General features: G+C 42.9%; 1 protein-coding gene across 1 annotated transcript; it reads left to right on the top strand.

The window, feature by feature from the left end:
• Nucleotides 1-453: 453 nt before the first annotated feature.
• LOC124026768 (troponin I, slow skeletal muscle-like) lies at nt 454-8,050 on the top strand. The gene is made up of 8 exons (XM_046339511.1): nt 454-558; nt 1,890-1,893; nt 3,043-3,087; nt 3,561-3,602; nt 3,788-3,919; nt 5,884-5,973; nt 6,228-6,416; nt 6,830-8,050. The coding sequence occupies exons 3-8, from the start codon at nt 3,064-3,066 to the stop codon at nt 6,926-6,928; spliced, it is 576 nt and encodes a 191-aa protein (XP_046195467.1). The 5' UTR covers nt 454-558; nt 1,890-1,893; nt 3,043-3,063; the 3' UTR covers nt 6,929-8,050.
• The last annotated feature ends 10,375 nt before the right edge of the window (nt 8,051-18,425 follow it).

Genomic DNA, 18,425 nt, shown 5'->3' with positions numbered 1-18,425 from the left:
TTACGTTGGTGTTTCCATTATTTCGGCATTTACTTATGTTTTATTCATGATAATCAAAATCAACAACAACCAATATACACATGTATTCTTTTCATTTCAAGACAAGATGATCAATTTCATAGGCTTTAATGAGAATATAAACCACACAAGTGAAACAGAGTATGTATCCTCCAAATCAACTAAATAACCCAAACAACATTACCCTGTTCATTTTCAGTGGATTTCCCATAGGAACAAGGGCTTCTTACAAAAGGCAGCGAGAGGAATTCACAGAAGTTTTCAGACAATGCCATTAAGGCATTGGTCATGATTTATTATTACATTTTGACCTGCATTGTCACAATGTCACAGGAGGTTAAATTTCATCCCTGGTGTCCAGCCAGCCCATTCCTGCAGGACTCTGGTGCTGGGCTATATCTGTTGTCCACCCGCTGCCCAGCCCTGCCCAGACCCACATAAAAGAGAAAATCACCCCCATTGTCTCAGATCCCTCTGTTGTTTGAGCGAGACAGAGAGAGAGTACTATACCCGACCCGACTGTGGTCCACCCTATTCCAGGTAATACTCATTTGGGTTGGGGATTCTGTGATTCAGAATCAAACTGAAGTATTTATTAAGTAAATGACTTAAGTATTTATTTAGTTTACTTAATAATTACTTAAGTGAATGGTGGTGTTTTGTTGCTGTTGTCAGTGATTTGAAATTATCTGAGGGTTTCTGGCTGATCAGGTAATTCAACAAAGGGAAGATGCCCTAATTGAATTGCCTGGATCGGATTTCAAAATCAAATTTTCTCTCTCCAACAAGGTTTTCATAATGGCTGATGAGTGAGTATTGTTATCTGGGACAATAGATCGGCTTGACTGTTAATTAATTATGCATATAGCTCCCTTCAAGTACATTATTTAATAATACCGCTTTAATGATTATGTTTAGCTCAATCTCAGTGTGTTTTCTGTTTAAAAATACATCATAGTATCTGTTCTAAATATACGTAGCCTAAGCCTTATTATAATGAAGTGGACCTATTGTCTTGAGATGACAAGCCATTTGAGTCTTACAGCAGCATGTCGTAGCCTAAGTAAAAATGTATGTAATGTAAGTATATAATAACTGCTTTTGGGAGTATGATATGTGTGTTCTACCTATTGTCTTGAGATGATAAACCATTTAAGTCTTACAGTAGCAGCATGTTGTAGACCCTAGTTATAATGTTAAAATGTCTGTATGCTAGAATAACTGCTTCTGAGGGTATGATATGTCCGTTCTACCTGATTGTGGATCTCTTGCAACTTACATTCTCTTGCAAATGACACAGAATGACTCTGTTAAGATGCCAGTTAGCCATACACAGAGTTAAAACTGAGGGGATGCTATAATGCTATACGCGGCAGAATGGCTTTTTCCTAATATATAATATAATAATATATGCCATTTAGTGTCCTTTTCCTAATGGGTTCCAGGGATCGAACCCACCAATGCCATGCTCTACCAACTGAGCTACAGTGTCCTTTTCCTAATCCATGGGGAAAATGATGATGGGCTTGGAGACAAGGCTGCAACTGTCTGTCTGTCTGTCTGTCTGTCTGTCTGTCTGTCTGTCTGTCTGTCTGTCTGTCTGTCTGTCTGTCTGTCTGTCTGTCTGTCTGTCTGTCTGTCTGTCTGTCTGTCTGTCTGTCTGTCTGTCTGTCTGTCTGTCTGTCTGTCTGTCTGTCTGTCTGTCTGTCTGTCTGTCTGTCTGTCTGTCTGTCTGTCTGTCTGTCTGTCTCCTATTACAATGTAATGTACCTCCAGCAGGTTACAAATTATGTTTTTCTTTTCACTAATGCTATTTTTTACTTATGTGTCTCCCTTGTCTTTTTGTGCCCATAAACCTGGTCAAATTTAAGTGAGGTAAGTCTTTTAATGTTTATAAATTCACCGTCAGCACGATCATCATCATCATGACCATCGTCATCATCATCATATTAGATTTAGGACACCAAAATTATATTTTGACTTGTATGTTATGCCAAGCATTTATTTCAAGTCTAAATCAAATCAAATCAAATCAAATCGAATCAAATGTATTTATATAGCCCTTCGTACATCAGCTGATATCTCAAAGTGCTGTACAGAAACCCAGCCTAAAACCCCAAACAGCAAGCAATGCAGGTGTAGAAGCACGGTGGCTAGGAAAAACTCCCTAGAAAGGCCAAAACCTAGGAAGAAACCTAGAGAGGAACCAGGCTATGTGGGGTGGCCAGTCCTCTTCTGGCTGTGCCGGGTGGAGATTATAACAGAACATGGCCAAGATGTTCAAATGTTCATAAATGACCAGCATGATCGATAATAATAATGCAGAACAGTTGAAACTGGAGCAGCAGCACGGCCAGGTGGACTGGGGACAGCAAGGAGTCATCATGTCAGGTAGTCCTGGGGCACGGTCCTAGGGCTCAGGTCCTCCGAGAGAGAGAAAGAAAGAGAGAATTAGAGAGAGCATATGTGGGGTGGCCAGTCCTCTTCTGGCTGTGCCGGGTGGAAATTATAACAGAACATGGCCAAGATGTTCAAATGTTCATAAATGACCAGCATAGTCGAATAATAGTAAGGCAGAACAGTTGAAACTGGAGCAGCAGCATGGCCAGGTGGACTGGGGACAGCAATGAGTCATCATGTCAGGTAGTCCTGGGGCATGGTCCTAGGGCTCAGGTCAGTTGAAACTGGAGCAGCAGCATGGCCAGGTGGACTGGGGACAGCAAGGATTCATCATGTCAAGTAGTCCTGGGGCAGGAGAGAATTAGAGAACGCACACTTAGATTCACACAGGACACCGAATAGGACAGGAGAAGTACTCCAGATATAACAAACTGACCCTAGCCCCCCGACACAAACTACTGCAGCATAAATACTGGAGGCTGAGATGTCTAGTTGAATCTTCCATGCAATGTTGAACAAAGTCCAATCAATCAAGAGACACGTTTTTCAGGCTACCTCTCATAGAAGTGTGTATACTTCGATCATTTTGAATAATGTTCTGACATGTTCCCTCTGTCCCTGTAGGAGCAAGTCAAACCCAGGCCAATGAATCCCAAGTTAATTGACAAGGTGAGCTAGAGCCAGAACCAGAGACAGCCCTGGTTCAACAGTGTTAATCCCTATATAGAGAGGGAACACGTTGTCCCAAGGTTGCCACTTCAGTCTTATCGGTTATTGTCAGCAATCAAGGGCAATGTTTTTGAGTGACCACATTCCGACTAAACTGTAACTGGCTCCCTGTATGGATAAACTTATGCTATAAAGAGAGTAAAACGTTTGCTCAATGGAGAATCTCTATTGAAAGAGTTTTTCATTCTGGGACTGGTTGTGTCCAGGAACAGGCCCATTTGTAGGCCAATGCTTTAGGTTCATAGTAGATTTGTTGTGAGTGGCAGTTGTGTGACCACCTAAACCTTTTTGGGCCAACACAAAAATGTCCCAATAAATGAATAGGTCACCGATCTTGACAAAATCGATTTTCACTTTTAAGGATACAGCACTGGGCACACATTTGCAATAACATTGTGTCCTTTTCCCAACAGCCGAAGTCGAAGATTACGGCTTCGCGTAAGCTCTCTCTGAAGGTAAATTAGCATGCATTATGTTAACAATTAACATTGACTATAACTAAGTCATTCTTTATTACGGATACAGCTGTAGTGACACCGTGAAGCATGGAGGACGACTAACTACTGCATGGTGGTATTAGACTGGGTCCTCCGCCTCTGGCCCACCCCTGGAATGACGGATCTTTCTCTCGTCCAATCAGATCATGCTGCTCACCAGGGCGATGGAGCAGCTGGAACAGGAGACGCAGGACAGGGATGAAGAGAAACTGAGCTACCTGGGAGAGCGACTGCCCCCCTTGCAGTTCTCTGGACTGTCATTGGCTGAGCTACAGGTGAGAGACAAGAAAGTCAGCCAATTGAGGGAGCAATACGACTGGGCCAAACTACTGGTCCAATCACAAAGCTAAACAATAAGACTGTAACTGAACAACACTCAAGTAAATATTCCAGCATGGTTATTATGTTACATATACAGTACCAGTAAAAAGTTTGGACACCTACTTATTCAAGGGTTTTTATTTAATTTTACTCATTTCTACATTGTAGAATCATAGTGAATACCTCAAAACTATGAAATAACACACATGGAATCATTTAGCAACCAAAAAAGTGTTAAACAAATCAAAATATAATTTAGATTTTAGATTCTTCAAAGTAAGCACCCTTTGCATTGATGACAGCTTTGCACACTCTTGTCATTCTCTCAACCAGCTTCATCTGGAATGCTTTTCCAACAGTCTTGAAGGAGTTCCCACATATGCTGAGCATTTGTTGCATGCTTTTCCTTCACTCTGCGGTACAACTCATCCCAAACCATCTCAACTGGGTTGAGGTCATCTGATGCAGCACTCCATCACTCTCCTTCTTGGTCAAATAGCCCTTACACAGCCTGGAGGTGTTTTGGGTCATTGTCCTGTTGAAAAACCAGTTGCCATGCTGGTTAAGTGTGCCTTGAATTCTAAATAAATCACAGACAGTGTCACCAGCAAAGCACTATCACACCTCCTCCTCCATGCTTTACGGTGGGAACTACAAATGCAGAGATCATCCATACACCTACTTTGCGTCTCACAAAAACATGGCGGTTGGAACCAAAAATCTAACATTTGGACTCATCAGACCAAAGGACAGATTTCACCCGGTCTAATGTTCATTGCTTGTGTTTATTGGACCAAGCAAGTCTCTTCTTATTATTGGTGTCCTTTAGTAGTGGTTTCTTTGAAGCATTTCTACCATGAAGGCCTGATTCACGCAGTCTCTTCTGAACAGTTGATGTTGAGATGTGTCCGTTACTTGAACTCTGTGAAGCATTTATTTGGGCTGCAATTTCTGAGGCTGGTAACTTTAACTTATTCTCTGCAGCAGAGGTAACTCTGGGTCGTTCTTTCCTGTGGCGGTCCTCATGAGAGCCAGTTTCATCATAGCGCTTGATGGTTTTTGCTACTGCATTTGAAGAAACTTTTAAAGTTCTTGAAATTTTCCAAATTGACTGACCTTCATGTCTTAAAGTAGTGATAGACTGTCATTTCTCTTTGCTTATTTGAGCTGTTCTTACCATAATATGTACTTGGTCTTTTACCAAATAGTCCTATCTTCTGTATACCACCCCTACCTTTTCACAACACCACAACTGATTGGCTCAAATGCATTAAGAAATTTAAACAAGGCACACCTGTTTATTGAAATACATTCCAAGAAACTACCTCATGAATATGGTTGAGAGAATGCCAAGAGCGTGCAAAGCTGTCATCAAGGCAAAAGGTGGCTACTGATGTAAGAAGGGCTATATAAATACATTTGATTTGAAATTTGATTTGATACTGAAGAATCTCAAATTTAAAATATAATTAGATTGTTTTAACACTATTTTGGTTACTACATGATTCCATATGTGTTATTTCATAGTTTTGAGGTCTTCACTACTATTCTACAATGAAGAAAATAGTAAAAATAAAGAAAACCCTTGAATGAGTAGGTGTGTCCAAACTTTTGACTGGTACTGCATCTCAATGAGATTTGATTCTTCACTCTCAGACAAAAGGGTTCCAAAGGAGTTCTTTGGCTGTCCCCATAGAAGAAACCTTTGTGGTTTCCAGGTAGAACCCTTTTTGGTTCCAGGTAGAACCCTTTTTGGGTTCCATGTAGGGCCCTCTGTGGAAAAGGTTTTACATGGAACCAAAAAGGGTTCTTCAAAGGATTCTCTCCTATGAGGACAGCCGAAGAACCCTTTTTAGGTTCTAGATATCACCTTTTTTTGTGTATATTTAATCTTAGTATGTTTATCTATTTTCTTCAGGACCTATGCAAGCAGCTCCATGGAAAGATAGATGTGGTAGATGAGGAGAGATACGACTGTGAGGCCAAAGTGACCAAGCACAACAAAGATGTAAGTCTTTGGCCCTTTGGGTGAGATGTTATCCTCAGGTCCTGCCTCTTGTGGTGGAAACAAATGGGTGTTAGTTTCAGTTTTGCAGCTGGGTCAGGGCCAAATCAATGGTCAGTGCCATTCCCTGGGGTTGGCCCTGGCCAGGATTGGAACCCAGGTCCAGCAAGTATCAAACCAACACTTCTTGAAGAGGTTGCTAGGTGTTGGCTTAAGTTGCTATAATATTTAATAGTAGATTTCGATGAAATCTACAGATCCATGAGCTGAAGCTGAAGGTGCAGGACTTAGGAGGGAAGTTTAAGAAGCCCGCCCTGAGGAAGGTGCGTGTCTCTGCAGACGAGATGATGAGAGCTTTGCTGGGAACCAAACACAAAGGCTCTATGGACCTCAGGTCCAACCTCAAGTCTGTCAAGAAGGAAGACACCAACAAGGACAAAGACAAGGTAACTGGGACTTGGGCCATGTACAAATACTTTACCAATGCATCCTTCCTTTCTCCTGAAGCTTTAAGTTAGCTCACCTTGAAATTTGAAACCTCTCTGGCACCAGTAAGCACTGGCTTGTGCGGAGATGGCGTGGTACTGGAAACCATGCTACTATGGACCTCCAAGCATTTGCATCTAATGGTTAAACTGAGAGTAACTGCAACCGTAACGTTAGCTTATTATAGTAGCTAGCTAGCTAATCAAACATGAGTTAGCATAGCACTACTCATTGTTTGTTTTCCATCTGCACATTGTATGGGGATAGGTTGTAATGTGGCCACCTGAGACAAGTCTCTATGAACACAAGGAAGCCTGGGCGCTAAAGCTAGTTGATGTCTGACAGCACAGTGTTTATTCCTCTTCCCTCTCAGGTGCTCACGTCTGAGGTGACCGACTGGCGTAAGAATGTGGAGGCCATGTCTGGCATGGAGGGCCGCAAGAAGATGTTCGACGCATCTGGCGGCCAGTAAGCCATGCTACAGCCTTGGGACGGAAGGACGCACAGGACATGGTCCAGAGAGGAGGAGGAGGAGGAGCTGTGTAGTCCCTGAATGTGCCCCGCCACACACCCTACCACAGTACAAAGGCAGCATGGGGTTAAATTGTGAGGAGTCCAGTCCTGAGCAGTCCATTAGAGGGATATGTAGTTTTGTAAAACAGGTTGTAGTTCTCTGCTGGAGTGGAAGGGTTTCTATAAGAGTTTTACAGAGCCTGCGATTTCTTTCAGGTACTACTTACCAAATATTTTACAACCCAGTATAAACTCGTTTTGGAACCCAACCCAATATAAACAGTATACCACAAAGCCCTCAGATGAGACTGTATGAGGTAGTCTTGGAAACCCAAAACAAAAATATTGCGTAATTGCGTCAAACGCTCAATTAAGTTATGGGGAGAGATGTATGAGATAAGATACTAACCAGACTAGTGAAGTCTCCACCCCTGAAACGGAAACTCTCAGCTAAAGCACCATCTTCACCCAATCCTGATACGTCCAAATTACCAGTGACGGAAAAGCACCAAAACTACTGCTCCTCGTTAGTCGTCACATCCCACCAACTTTTGACAGACGTTACGATAACATTTATGTTCCATAATCTGTCCACGAGAGATGAGGAATTGCTGCGTTTATAAAGCACGTGAAGATGTGAACTACCTAAACACGATGAAGTTCCATAAAAGTTAAGTGAATGATTGGAGTAATGTAGAATAGTGAAGTCATCCTAGTCCTCCACTGAGTCAAACCTTTAGGCCGATAATCTTAAAGAAATAGGAAAGGCTTGAGGCTGATGAACGTTTACAGTTGTCAATATCATGGTGATTTCCTAACTAATGAAGCAACATGTTGCTCTCTCGGACTCGGACTCCCTCAGGGCCGATGTCAAGGGTAAAGCAGCATGATTTAACCCCTCGCTGACACCCTCGCACATGATCTCTCCACCCTGTCATTGCCGACTTAGCCTATCACGCTGGGACAGTTAACCACTTCTTGAAAAGCTGTGTGTGGTGCATATCTCACTATTGCTATTTATTATGGAAGATTAGATGTATGTGTCTTTTATTTATGGCATTATAAAACATGAATCACCAAAGGATGTCCTTGGTTTGTTATGCGAACTCACATCAGTGTCTATTTTCTATTGTCTCATACTCAGTGATCTAATAGAGGCCTGAATGGCCATTGGGTAGCAGCTTAAAGGGATAGTTCACCCAAATGACACAATTACATGTTGTTCCTTACTCTGTAAGAAGTCTATAGACACGGTATGACAGGAATCATATTGGTTTGGAAACCGATATGTCATTTTTGGTCATTTGGGTTGACAGTGTTGATGGATTTGGCAAACGATAGACTAACAATGCCATTGAAAAACAAGGCGTTGGGCGATACTAGGGGTTATTCATCTGCTACTTTGTAAACTTCAAATGGAAGTTGCCTACAGGCGAGGGAAAAACACTTTGACATTGACCTTCAGTCAAAAGGTTGTGATCCAGCAGCACAGTGTTTCATGTCCCAGGAACCACTTTAATATGATAAAGTAGTGATCTTCTGGATGACCTGGCCAAAGGCTTCATCAGCACTGTGGTACATCCACTGTTGGACCACTTTAGTCTTCTGAAGCTAAGGAATAGGAATGAAATGCAAGAAACTCTATCCCTCAACTCACAATCACAGCATAACTTCTGGTAGCTTATTGGACACACGAGACAGCTACACCAGCCTAATAAGAAGCAGAAACAATTGGTGGGTGTCGTGAGTTCAGTTGTCAACAGATGGTGAATCTTAAAGCCTGTCCCCCTGAATCAAATCCTCAGTCACCTTGTATTTTTAGCTCTGTTGTTCTCTGAGTCTAATCCAACCTTGGAAACAAACACTGGAGCTGAGGCACATCATTCACTTTGTTGGCCTGCGTGGGTCGCCTGGCTGTTGTCACCCAGACACAGTCATGCCGAGTATGAGAGACACCCAGGCCAATAATAGCCAGAGGCCCGCTGGTGAGAGGGAAGTGTTGACAGGTTCATGTCAGTCAATGTGGTGTCAGGTGTGTGTGAGTGTTTGTCCCCCTGTTCAGTGTTTATTCAGAAAGGCACACATTAGACCTCTATGAAGGTTCACCAGTGTGTGTGCCTCCCAGGGGACCTACCGGTGCCCACCTGTGTGTGTGTGTGTGTGTGTGTGGTGGTTGGTGTTCGTGTAGATAAGCTGTTAAGTAAAGTAGTTGTCTGTCCTTCCACTAACCTTTGGGAAGAAGATACAGTAGTAGTTTCCAACACAGCCCTAAATGAACAATACCCACACATCAAATCAAGCTTTATTTACACAGCACATTTAAAGAAATGGATTGCAACGCAATGTGCTTCACAGGACAAAAACAAAGGAATAACAATAAAAACTGAACAACTAAAAAGCACCCTAAGGAAAAGCAAAGTTAAAAAGGTGTGTTTTAAGACCTCTTTTAAATATGTCCAGTTTCAGCCCGCCTCAGGTTCTCTGGCAGGCTATTCCAGAGGCTGGGGGCATAGTAACTCATTTCTGCCTCTCCATGCCTCCTGGTCCGAGGCTTTGGGATAGTTAAAAGGCCAGTGCCAGAGGACCTGAGGGACCTACTGGGTACATAACTTAAAAGCATGTCTGACATGTACTTGGGTGCACAATCGTGGATTGATTTAAAAACCAATAGAAGAATCTTCAAATGAATTGTAAAACTCACAGGCAGCCAGTGCAGAGACCTTAAGACCGGTGTAATGTGTGCTCTCCGTCTGGTCTTGGTCAGTACCCGTGCTGCAGCATTCTGTATGTTTTGTAGTTGACCAATGGCTTTCTTGGTTAGAGAAGACAGGAGAGCATTACAGTAGTCGAGCGTGCTTGTAATAAAAAGCACAAGCCACAAACATAGGTTTTGGAACCAGAGACATACCACACCACATCAAATTCAAAATTCGAAGGAAAAAAACAAGTCCCAATCACTTACATACGGTGTAACAGATTCACATGAGACTGCAGTCCATTGCCAGGGATACTGGATGGTAGCAAGTCAACAGTAGTAACTGCAGTCTATTGCCAGGACTACTGGATGGTAGCAAGTCAACAGTAGTAACTGCAGTCCATTGCCAGGGCTACTGGATGGTAGCAAGTCAACAGTAGTAACTGCAGTCCATTGCCAGGGCTACTGGATGGTAGCAAGTCAACAGTAGTAACTGCAGTCGATTGCTGGGTCCACTAGATGGCAGCAAGTCAACAGTAGTAACTGCAGTCCTTTGCTGGGTCCACTAGATGGCAGCAAGTCAACAGTAGTAACTGCAGTCCTTTGCTGGGTCCACTAGATGGCAGCAAGTCAACAGTAGTAACTGGGACAACTGTATTCATTTAGGCTGGTAGGCTCAGTGTGTGCTTTTACTCAAGCCGGATTCCAAGCTAAAAACAACTGACTGTCAAATGAAGAAAGAACAGACAAGTTAGCCAGATATTTACTTGCACAGTGATAGTCGTACATCGATGTTGTCACACACAAGTCAGGTAGAAGAGAGAGCAGTAGTCAATGTGGATCACTCAGATGAATGCTCACTGCTAGTCTGTGTGGGAGATTAAGCCAGTGAAACAGGCCTCAAGGCCAACTTCTGGCCGAGACAAGGCACTACAAAAGACAGAAGTGTGTGTGTGTGTGTGTGTGTGTGTGTGTGTGTGTGTGTGTGTGTGTGTGTGTGTGTGTGTGTGTGTGTGTGTGTGTGTGTGTGTGTGTGTGTGTGTGTGTGTGTGTGTGTGTGTGTGTGTGTGTGTGTGTGTGTGTGTGTGTGTGTGTGTGTGTGTGTGTGTGTGTGTGTGTGTGTGTGTGTGTGTGTGTGTGTGTGTGTGTGTGTGTGTGTGTGTGTGTGTGTGTGTGTGTGTGTGTGTGTGTGTGTGGGCTGAAAGCGAGAGCAGCGATGAATTGATAAACTCCACGCTGACATTGATGATATAATGGCGTAGGTGTCACTTTGGACAATGACTGATCGATTCAACACCCCTCAAAAAACACCACTTCCTGTCAGTCACTATGGAAACATTTGAAACATGATGAACAGCACTGTCTTACGTCAATTTGGCGTCACTCCTACACGACGCTCGTCCCTCAACCCACAACGCAGCCGGAAACGTTCTGCTGTCTGACAATGCATAAACAGTTGACGTATGCTTCCTGCTCCCAGCTGCCCTCCTTCCTATTGATTCCTATGAGGAATAGTCACTCTGAGGAAGACTTGAGAGAAGCAGAGCACAGAACATCCCATCTATTCACCCTTCTTGTGCCAAGTATGAAATCATTGACTTACTTAAGGTGTGCATCCACTCTAGATATTGTGGCATGCAGCCTGACTTTCTACTCTCTCTCTCTCTCTCTCTCTCTCTTCTCTCTCTCTCTCTCTCTCTCTCTCTCTCTCTTCTCTCTCCCTTTATTTCCCTTTCTCTCTCTCTCTCTCTCTCTCTCTCTCTCTCTCTCTCTCTCTCTCTCTCTCTCTCTCTCTCTCTCTCTCTCTCTCTCTCTCTCTCTCTCTCTCTCTCTCTCTCTCTCTCTCTCTCTCTCTCTCTCTCTCTCTCTCTCTCTCTCTCTCTCTCCTTGATTAAGTAGAGGGTTGAATTAATTTGAGGTGGCAAGGGCTATTGGATTCAGACGGTGACAAAAGGGGAATATCTAAGGTCACTCCAGCACACTCATGTGGTAGGTTCCCCTTACAACTCTGTAAATATCATTCAAATGTAGCAATCTACTGTAATGCCAAACTTAATTGTGGCGCTGTTATTAAATCAAAGAATGGTATATGCAAATGAAGCAAACATTCTGTTGTCAATTTAGCTTCAAATTAGTTTAAAGGAAAACAGTAATTTTGGGCCCAAAAAATGCCCCCTTCGTCCTTCTCTATGGTCATGAGCGACGGACGGAAATTTGATCTGTTCAACTGTCACCATGGAAAGAATAAATATGACTTGAAAAGGTCTACATCTCACACTCACTGTAGCTGCAAACACGGTCTAGTCATCCCTAATTCCATACTCATCTCCTATGGAATGCAAAAGCAACGTGGCCAAACATTCACGGCACAGTCTGGGGAAACATCCTTCATTCAGTGCGACAACAAAGCATACAACATGGCATACAAACACACCCTCTTGACGGACATATGACACTTCACTGATACAAATCTCTGTGTGTGTGTGTGTGTGTGTGTGTGTGTGTGTGTGTGTGTGTGTGTGTGTGTGTGTGTGTGTGTGTGTGTGTGTGTGTGTGTGTGTGTGTGTGTGTGTGTGTGTGTGTGTCGGAATGTGTGTTTATGTGTGTGTGTCTGTTTGTGTCTGTCTGTCTGTCTGTCTGTCTGTCTGTCTGTCTGTCTGTCTGTCTGTCTGTCTGTCTGTCTGTCTGTCTGTCTGTCTGTCTGTCTGTCTGTCTGTCTGTCTGTCTGTCTGTCTGTCTGTCTGTCTGTCTGTGTCTGTGCGCTCTACAAGGAGTGGAGAGAGAAACCGGATTTCCACCAAAGTGTGAGGGGAAGAAGTGGAGCCTGACAATAAACAATGACTTGCTGATCTCCCAAGGCCCCTCAGTTCATTTCACCCATGGAATTACCCAAGAGGGGAAGAATTAGTGATTTACTCTGCCATGAACGATCACACTGGGGCAGACTGGAGTGTTTGTGTGTGTGTATGCCTTTCTGTGTGTGTGTCTGTGTGTGTGTGTTGCCTGTGTGCCTATGTGTGTGTGTGTGTGTGTGTGTGTGTGTGTGTGTGTGTGTGTGTGTGTGTGTGTGTGTGTGTGTGTGTGTGTGTGTGTGTGTGTGTGTGTGTGTGTGTGTGTGTGTGTGTGTGTGTGTGTGTGTGTGTGTGTGTGTGTGTGTGTGCCTGTGTGTGTTTGTGTGTTTGTCTGTGTGCCTGTGTGTGTGTGAAACAGCGCCCCTCTGTCTCTGTATGTGAAGCCCATCTATCTGATGCTGTCTGGTCAAAAAGAGTATGACATTGTTCCCGCCTGTAGCATTAAATGCAAGGGAAGCCAGTGAGCATTTGGCCTCCCTTGATAAAAAAGTATCAAATAACAGCCAATCATCACACACACACACACACACACACACACACACACACACACACACACACACACACACACACACACACACACACACACACACACACACACACACACACACACACACACACACACACACACACACACACACACACACACACACACACACACACACACACACACACACACACAGAGAGAAATCAGAACCATTGACAGTCAAACCATATTTAGCTTACGTTGATTGGAATAATTTGTTTTTGGTATCTTTTAGTTGTCACTGTATTACACTAAGCAGATGTGATTTGATGATGTTGAAATGGTGCTGGAATAGTGGAGGCGGCTCCTGTTTTCATTGCGACAGTAGTCAGTAGTTGTTTAGTGGTCCGAAAATGTCAGAAACATTAACTTGCTTGACTATGCTGTAGATCTTGTAACTGTCTGTTACTTCTACATGCAATATGCTTTGTGGACAGAGGTTGCTATTCGGTTTTGTGATTAAACACAAGTGCGGTTGAACTTATTCTGCCACTGTTTTATTGTCTCATCCTATTTACCCACGTGCTGGTCCTGTAAATCTGTACTATTTTCAATAATTATACACAGAAATGCCCAACTTTAGTAAAACTCCCCAAAAGTGTTGCGTGGGTAGAGGTTAAAAATGCATGTAGGACACCTCCACGGACCGGGATTAGGCAGCCATGTTGGAGTGTTAATTGGATTCCCAACGAGATTGCGAATCTCTTTCACCTCTAGTGACTAGTTTCCGCCGAGATGTCTGGAAACATGCTCCTGGGGAAGAGATGGACCTTTAGCTCACTTCCCTAAATGAGTTTGGAATTCACCGCTGCTAATCCTTTTGACCTAACACTCGAGGGGTTAACTGCTTCCTGTTCTGACTCAAGCTGAATCACTGTGCTGGTGTTAAAATGTATTTTTCACTGGCCCCTGGGCATTGATAGAGAGTTTGACCAAGTGCTTGGTAACTAAGGTATGCACTAATGCTACAAATGCCAGTTTATTATACAATATACAGTATGTCATTAAGCTGCTGCTTTTATCTAATGACACTTGGTCATGCATACATTTTACTTACACGTGGTCCTGGGAAATGAACCCACTATCCTGGCATTCATTTGACAAAAACACTAATTTGATGCCAATGCTAATTTGACACGAACGGAAATTTGACACAATATGGTATAAACTGTGTTCACAAAACAGAAAGGTGAGTAAACAGCATGATTTCCCATCCACTGTCCTACATCCCTTGTCTACTGTAACATCATTTTATTCCAAGGGAGGACACTAGAGATTTTCTGTTGAAGAGGCTTTAGATGTATATAAATATATGTATATATAGTACCAGTCAAAAGTTTGGACACACCTACTCATTCAAAAAAACTATTTTCTACATTGTAGAATACTATTGAAGACACCATAACACATAATATAATAACACATATGGAATCATGTAGTAACCAAAAAAGTGTTAAACAAATAAAAATATATATATTCTTCAAAGTAGCCACCCTTTGCCTTGACGACAGCTTTGTACACTCTTGGTATTCTCTCAACCAGCTTTACCTGGAATTACTTTCCAACAGTCCTGAAGGAGTTCCCACATATGCGGAACAATTGTTGGCTGCTTTTCATTCACTTTGCTGTCCAATTCATCCCAAACAATCTTAATTGGGTTGAGGGTGGGTGATTGTAGGGGCCAGGTCATCTGATGCAGCAAAAAAAAAACACACAAAAAAATTCTGGATTGATTGAACTTCATGTCTTATTTGAGCTGTTCTTGCCATAATATGATCTTGTTCTTTTACCAAATAGAGCTATCTTATGTATACCACTCCTACCTTCCACAAATCAACACCTGTTCATTGAAATGCATTCCAAGTGACTGTCTCATGAAGCTAGTTGAGAGAATGCCAAAATTGTGCAAAGCTGTCATCAAGGCAAAGGGCGGCAACTTTGAAGAATCTGAAATCTAAAATATATTTTGGTTACTACATGATTCCATATGTGTTATTCATAGTGTTGATGTCTTCACTATTATTCTACAATGTAGAAAATAGTCAACATAAAGAAAACCCTGGAATGAGAAGATGTGTCTAAACTTTTGACTGGTACTGTATATTGGATTGTAATGTTTTCCACCAGGTCCTCCAACCAGAGGAGGGGGTGGAATGGGCAACAACAAAAAAGACACAAAAAGGGGGGGATATTAAATGATGCAAGTAATGATGGGGCAACACTTTATTGTCTGTAAAAAAAACATTTATAATGCAGTTTGCTCACCATTTATAATCATTACTCCATTTGTACATTTTAGTAAACTAGTTATTCACACACACACACACACACACACACACACACACACACACACACACACACACACACACACACACACACACACACACACACACACACACACACACACACACACACACACACACACACACACACACACACACACACACACACACACACTCACTTAACACAGGAGTGATGGTTGCTGATAATGGGCCTCTGTACGCCTATGTAAATATTCCATTACAAATCAGCTGTTTCCAGCTGCAATAGTAATTTACAACATTAAGAATGTCTATACTGTATTTCTGTTATTTTAATGGACAAAAAACATGCTTTTCTTTCAAAAACAAGGACATTTCTAAGTGGCCCCAAACTTTTGAACTGTAGTGTAAGGTGAGTGCTGTAGCTCAGTTGGTAGAGCATGGCGCTTGTAATGCCAGGGTAGTGGGTTCGATTCCCGGGACCACCCATACGTAGAATGTATGCACACATGACTGTAAGTCGCTTTGGATAAAAGCGTCTGCCAAATGGCATATATATTATATTATTATTATTATTATTATTATATTATTATTATATATTATATTATTATTATATATTATTATATTATATTATTATATATTATTATTATTATTATTATTATTATTATTATTATTGCATATATTATTATTATTATTATTATTATATATTATATTATTATTATATATTATTATATATTATTATTATATTATTATTATTATATATTATTATATTATTATATTATTATATTATTATTATTATATTATTATTATTATTATTATTATTATTATATATTATTATTATTATTATTATATTATATTATTATATATATTATATTATTATATTATTATTATTATTATTATTATTATATTATTATTATGCTAATGCTACAAATGCTAATTTGACACAAACAGAAATGTTACACAATATGGTTTAAACGGTATTCGCAAAATAGAAAGGTGCATAAACAACTTAATTTACCGTCTTGTGTTGCCAAACAAAGTTAATAATTTTGTTATTTTATTTTCCGTGGGAAGACTGTAGAGGCGACCAGAGATTTTCTGTGTCAGCCTATAGTCTGGAGCCTTCCTTGTTAGGGGCTCCGGTCGGTGTCTCAGCCAGCTTTCCTTTGATGTAAAATTAATCGTAGCGACAGGGGAAGAGGCAAGGGCAACGGGTCCTATTCGGAGAAATCAGGGGTGGATGAGAGGGGGATCACAGCTTTCTGTTTGGAGTCTTCATCTGTGAGGGAGAAGATGACACTGACATAACAAGGCTTTTCAGTAAGCGGTTGTTTCTGGGGTGTTTCATCAGCCACTGCTCTGGCAGGATAAGACAGGGCCAGGCCCCAGAGGACCACCAGTCCACTTTGGTCTATCCTGGTCCCCCCTTCCCCCTATTCTCATAGAGCAGAGCAAGGAGCCATGCTGAAGAAGAAGCCTTAGGGACACCAGTGGTGATTTCAGAGCATGATGGGAGCAGGGTGCAAGAAGGAGGGACCGATCTGGGCTTACAACGAACAATATGAATCAATGCTCTGTGTGTATCTTTCTGTGTGCACGCACACATTTGTGTTTGTAGACTATTTGCGTGTGTCAAGACTGTGTGTGCGTGTGTGTGTAGACTATGTGTGTATGTATAGACTATGTGTGTGTGAAGACCATTTGTGTGTGTGTGTGTGTGTGTGTGTTTGTGTGTGTGTGTGTGTGTGTGTGTGTGTGTGTGTGTGTGTGTGTGTGTGTGTGTGTGTGTGTGTGTGTGTGTGTGTGTGTGTGTGTGTGTGTGTGTGTGTGTGTGCTATTTGAGTACGCATGTCACGCCTTGGTCATTGTATTTTGTGTTTTTGTTATGTGTTTGGGTAGGCCAGGGTGTGACATGGGTTTATATGTTGTGTTTCGTATTGGGGTTTGTATTATTTGGGATCGCGGCTGATTAGGGGTGTGGTATAGTTTTGGCTGCCTGAGGCGATTCTCAATTAGAGTCAGGTGCTTATCGTTGTCTCTGATTGGGAACCGTATTTAGGCAGCCTGCGTTCGCTTTGTATTTCGTGGGTGTTTGTACCTGTCTCTGTGTTGTAGTCACCAGATAGGCTGTAATTAGTTTCACGTTCCGTTCTGTTGTTTTTGTATTTGGTTTCAGTTATTTTCATGTACCGCGATTCTTTTATTAAAGTCATGAGTAACCTACACGCTGCATTTCGGTCCGACTCTCTTCATTCAACAGACGAACGCGACGAATTATTCGGAGAATGGACATGGGAAGACGTGTTGGATGGTAAAGGTTGTTACACTTGGGAGGAGATATTGGCCGGAAGAGATCGCCTCCCATGGGAACAGGTGGAGGCACTAAGGAGAGCAGAGGCAGCCGGAGATAGGAGCCGACGATACGAGGGAACACGGTTGGCAAGGAAACCTGAAAAGCAGCCCCAAAAAATTATTGGGGGGGGGGGCTAGAAGGGAGAATAGTTATGCCAGGTAGGAGACCTGCGCAAACTCCCTGTGCTCACCGTTGGGCTAGAGAGACCGGGCAGGCACCGTGTTATGCTATGGAGCGCACACGGTGTTTTCAGTGCGGGAGCATAGCCCGGTGCGGCACATACCAGCTCTTCCTATTGGCCGGGCTAGAGTGGGCATCGAGCCAGGTAAGCTTGGGCAGGCTCGGTGCTCAAGAGCTCCAGTGCGCCTGCACGGTCCGGTCTATCCAGAGCCACCTCTACACACCAGTCCTCCAGTAGCAGCTCCCCGCACCAGGCTTCCTGTGTGTGTCCTCGATCCAGTACCACCAGTTCCAGCACCACGCACCAGGCCTCCAGTGCGCCTCGCCTGTTCAGCGCAGCCAGCGCTTTTCTCCTCTCCTGCGCTGTCGGAGTCTCCTGCCTGTTTAGCGCAGCCAGAGCTTTTCTCCTCTCCTGCGCTGCCGGAGTCTCCCGTCTGCCCAGCGCCGCCAGTGCTCCCAGTCTGCCCAGCGCAGCCAGCGCTTTTCTCCTCTCCTGCGCTGTCGGAGTCTCCTGCCTGTTTAGCGCAGCCAGAGCTTTTCTCCTCTCCTGCGCTGCCGGAGTCTCCCGTCTGCCCAGCGCCGCCAGTGCTCC

This window comes from Oncorhynchus gorbuscha, unplaced genomic scaffold, assembly GCF_021184085.1.
Source record: "Oncorhynchus gorbuscha isolate QuinsamMale2020 ecotype Even-year unplaced genomic scaffold, OgorEven_v1.0 Un_scaffold_2815, whole genome shotgun sequence".
Lineage (NCBI taxonomy): Eukaryota > Metazoa > Chordata > Actinopteri > Salmoniformes > Salmonidae > Oncorhynchus > Oncorhynchus gorbuscha.
This window is presented reverse-complemented; position numbering and strand designations above follow the sequence as displayed.